Below are 4499 nucleotides of genomic sequence, written 5' to 3' on the forward strand. Positions count from 1 at the left end.
GAACAGGAACAGGAGCAGGAAGCTAAAAACACAACGGAGCCAGGCACAACCAGGACCCGGGCTCACACGATGCGGAGATCAGGTGCAGAGCCTCGAGTGAAGTGAGCGCCTGGCTTTTAAAGTTGAACTGAAACAGGGTAGGAACAAGGAACAGATGCGGGGAATGAGGCAAATCAGGAAGGGCTGGAGCGCCCTTAAGAGTAGGGGTTTGTGATTGTGATACAGGTTGGCATATTTATTTTATTTTATTAGGTAGATTCTTTTCAACATGCTTTTACATAATATGTTGTAACAATGATTTCAAAAAGAAACTACAGAAGCCTTACAAATTAAAAATATCTCACCGTGCCAATGTGTCTTCAGGCTTCCCATGTACAAAAAGGCCCAAGGACTCCAGCAGTCTTACAACCACTGTCCTGTTTGCCTCACCAGACACGATCTCTATTCTGTTGTAATCCACGATGACCCCGTTTTTCAGGTGATTTATCATGTCCTTCCTCGCCTGTTGAGAGGTCATCCTGATCTCCTCTGCCGTGGAGAGGCAGAGGAGATAAAAGCTTTATTTTATGATCATTCGTCCAACCACTCCAGAGATTGTCCTTCTCCATTAAACGACTTCCTGGAGACACCGTAATCATATAGGAGCTCTTCTCCCACTACAATCTCTCTTTTTGCCAAGAACAGAATTGTTATGTCAGTCTTTTCGTCAATTACAAAAGATTCTTTAATTGGTCTGAGGTTGGCTTTTTTGTTTGAATGATTTATGCGCCTTCCAATTGTGTCCATATCCGGGTGGCAGGTGCAGTGTTCTTCACGCGAATCAATGCACATTTTTTGTTTAGGTCCATCAAAAAAGAATAGATATCCCATGTCTCCTTCTGCCATCTGTGCCATTAGGGCTTCTCCAGCTGTCTTTGTGATAACCTTGCCATGGTAATCACATACCACCTCTCCCTTCTGGAAACGCCTGGAAGTTATAACCTTCTTCCCTTTCACAGGATCGTCAACGATGTGCAGGCCTCTCCAGGTTTGGAGTTTTACCAGATTTTCAATGTCCTTGCCATTTGGTTGGACTTCTACATGCGGCTTCCAGTTCTGAAGTACCTCGGACACAGCTGGTGTATTGGTTGACCATCCCATTTTTTCTATATAATGGGTCACTTGGCTTTCTGTTGGTAACCGTCTATTGTATTGATCTGTAGTGAGATATCAGAAATCCACCCAAAGAATATATCCAGTAATAGACTCTTGAAATATTACTCTTTAAAAAGGGAAGAAATCCTGTTCTTACCGAATATGTTCTGTTGCCTCCTTTTCCTCTGCTCAGCTCTCCATCTATTGTAACAGTGGCGATCGTGAATGCCGGTCACTCTCAGGCGCTCTTTCTTTCTAGGAGGCTGCCCATCTAATGTCACGGGAAAAATCTGTATCAGCTTCTGGAAGGCTGCAGCATCATCCATCTTTGGGCATCTATATGCAGCAGCTGCCACAGTGGACCTATTTATAAAAAGAAAACTTAAATATCTCAGATCTAAGACAGAGTGGCTAAAAGGTAACTGAAAGAGGGATATTGAATTAAAACTTACCGTATAGCAGCTGTACGTTCTTGTCCATAGCCTGAAGATTGCTCTCCTGATGATGAACTGAAGTTTAAAAAAATATGAGAAATTTATGTTTATCCTAAATATTGACTTTCAAATACTGAATTTGGATATCACTGTGACACTTACAGAGATCCTGCTTCTACAATGCCATGAATTAGTTCGCTGGCTGAGCACATGTCCTCATCTGTCAGCCTTCTGGCTAGGTTTTCAACAGTTCCATTTGAAACACCTAAATAATCATTCAGGACAGTTTTCTGATCAATAGGTAGCTTCTTTATTTCCATTTCAAATGCCCTTCTTGCAACATAGCAAGTAATCAGTGGTAGGTGGTACCTGCAAAACAAACATATATAAAATAGTTGTTTTCAAGCCACAGAAAAGTAAAAAGAAAATACATCAAAATAATTATATAATTCAATTTACTTCTCATGCAGTCTTCGCAGATCATAGGTAGGATTGTGAACTGGTTCTCCTCCTGCATACACAAAAAAATGTTCTATTTCCATCCTGCAGTTTGCATCACAGCGTAAGTTAATGAAGTAGCAGTGAAACATCTGAGAAAATAAAAAAAATAAAAATGCAGTTTAAATGCAGTATTCTTCACATACCATTGAATGCTAAAGACAGTTTTTAGCAATGAAATATCAAAATATAACCTTCAACTCACCTTTTCCTCTTCTTCATTTAGTGCAAAGGAAGCTAGTCGCTGAGTTGCAGCCATGCGCTCTTTGACAGAGATTATTACCCTGTTTTGCCCACTTTTATTCACAACAATTTTTCGCCGTATCCAATCCAGGACCTGAATTCAGAAGATTTTTTTAGTACAAATATTAATTAAAAACAATTTCTCGAAAAGAACATCTATAATCAAAATTCTTGGTTGTATGAAGGGATGCTTACTGTCATATTCTTTACCACCCCTGGGCGCTGAAGGTGCTTCAGCTGGAGAATGGCCTGCAGGTAAAGCATCACAACAATCCGTTCACTTGTGGTGATGTCTGCAGAGGCGTGTGTCTTGCCCAGTATCCGCTGCACATCTTTCTTTGCAACACTCAACACCTTCAAGCAATCGCTTAGTTTAGGTGGAGGACTCTGCAGCTGTGTTAGTCTGGGGGAGAGAGAACAATACTATCAGCCTCCAAAAGGCAAAATTCATGTGTTTGAATAGAAAAGCAAGTACAAGTTGAACCAACATTTAATAAGTAAAGTACCTCTTTCTGGTTATTTCCTGTCTGACACTCTTGTTGTTTCTCTTTTTTATATCCTTTAGATTGCTCTGGAAGTCTATTAAACTCTTAGCTAGACTGGGATCCTCCACTTGCAGGTTAGTGTTTTTTCGGATGAAGAGCAGGAATCTGCTGATATTAATGATATAACCTGCAATGGTCTGGTGAGACAACCCAGTCATCTTCAACTGGGAAACAAATGTCTGCATTTTGGAAATGTCCTTCAGAAAACTTAAGGAAACATCTGATGGATCCATAAAAAACAGGAACCTGGAGACATTTTCAACCTGAAAAACATATATAGAGAAAGTCATTATTTTTATGACCAACATCCTGTGAAGTTTAAGCCGAGTAAAACCATGTACCAAATACCTACCTCCTTGGAGCAGTTTACCATTCCCAGGCCCTGGATAAGGTATTGTTTAAAGCCAGCCAGGAGAGGAGAATCAAGAGAGTGTTTTCTGTAAAGTCCAGCCAGGGCAACTCTTTTTCGGAGAGCTTTTAGATTACCTTTAACTGACACCCTGTAGATATAAGACACATGGACAATTACATGTATTATAAGTGTTTCCGTTTTCTTAGTTGGCTTCTGGGAGAAAATGGCTTTAGATGTGGCCCTGTGTGAATGTGTATATCTACCAATTCACTGACATCCCAATTAAGGCTACATTTTTTCTTGCCTCTGTGAAACAAAATCTAATTTTATACATACAACGTGCAAATAAAAAATAAAGCACTAGAAACCCTATTGAGCAGAGAGTCTTACTGTTCCCCATCTTCCCCTTCCTCCTCCGCTTCTGCTTCAGTTTCTGGAGCAGCCTCTGGCATCTCTTCCTCCTGGACAGTGGCCTCTTGCTCAGGGCCGCTGGAATGCAGGTAGATTCTTTTCAACATGCTTTTACATAATATGTTGTAACAATGATTTCAAAAAGAAACTACAGAAGCCTTACATATTAAAAATATCTCACCGTGCCAATGTGTCTTCAGGCTTCCCACGTACAAAAAGGCCCGAGGACTCTAGCAGTCTTACAACCGCTATCCTGTTTGCCTCACCAGACACAATTTCTATTCTGTGGTAATCCACGATGACCCCGTTCTTCAGGTGATTCATCATGTCCTCCCTCGCCTGTTGAGAGGCCATCCTGATCTCTTCTGCCGTGGCGTGCTTCATACACGCCCTCTTCAAGTGAGCAGGAAGCTGATCAAAAGTATTCAGGCACATCTTGCACACCAGGGGAATCCTCGCGGGTTTCCTTTGAAAATAAATTATACCATCTGTGTATAGAAACAAGCTAAGACTGATTTCTTAAATTATCCTTAATTTTCTCTCTCATAGTTTGAGCATAATGATTTCATTGTATTTATATAAGAATTGGTCATTGCTCCAAAATAAATAATGGTTTCATAAAAAAGTGAACACTTACTTGGTCTCAGTCACAGACTTTCCAATAGGAGCCATTGTGGAGTTCAGCAACTGCAGGTCCTAGAAGTGGGGAAGGAATTTTAAAAGAGAAATTGAATTACAATACAGAAGGAATGGCTGAGGGATCACTGAAATATATATATATACAAATTCCAAAGACTGAGTCCATATAGAAACAACTACCTTTCATATTCAGTATAAGATGGAAGATGAATTGGCCCTGAAAATCCACTGCAATGAGAAACT

General features: G+C 40.4%; 1 protein-coding gene across 1 annotated transcript; it reads right to left on the reverse strand.

Moving 5' to 3' along the window:
* Window positions 1-570: 570 nt before the first annotated feature.
* Window positions 571-4289, reverse strand: LOC148810911 (uncharacterized). Its single transcript, XM_088908838.1, has 12 exons — window positions 4255-4289; window positions 3799-4083; window positions 3597-3695; window positions 3207-3354; window positions 2816-3117; window positions 2505-2712; window positions 2272-2403; window positions 2028-2158; window positions 1731-1937; window positions 1587-1643; window positions 1292-1497; window positions 571-1196 (listed from the first exon to the last, which is right to left on the reverse strand). Exons 1-12 carry the CDS (start codon window positions 4287-4289, stop codon window positions 571-573), a joined length of 2436 nt encoding a protein of 811 aa, XP_088764964.1.
* Window positions 4290-4499: the final 210 nt, after the last annotated feature.

The sequence above is a fragment of the Atractosteus spatula genome (genome assembly GCF_055471065.1).
Source record: "Atractosteus spatula isolate fAtrSpa1 chromosome 17 unlocalized genomic scaffold, fAtrSpa1.hap1 SUPER_17_unloc_3, whole genome shotgun sequence".
Taxonomy (NCBI): Eukaryota; Metazoa; Chordata; class Actinopteri; order Semionotiformes; family Lepisosteidae; genus Atractosteus; species Atractosteus spatula.

Excerpts from the sequence above, each read along its gene's own strand:
- LOC148810911 (XM_088908838.1), bottom strand. The coding sequence starts at position 4,289 with ATGGCTCCTATTGGAAAGTCTGTGACTGAGACCAA. Across the intron at positions 3,118-3,206 it reads TGGTAAACTGCTCCAAGGAG|GTTGAAAATGTCTCCAGGTT; the intron begins GTAGGTATTTGG and ends TATGTTTTTCAG. Across the intron at positions 1,644-1,730 it reads ATTGTAGAAGCAGGATCTCT|TTCATCATCAGGAGAGCAAT; the intron begins GTAAGTGTCACA and ends TTTAAACTTCAG.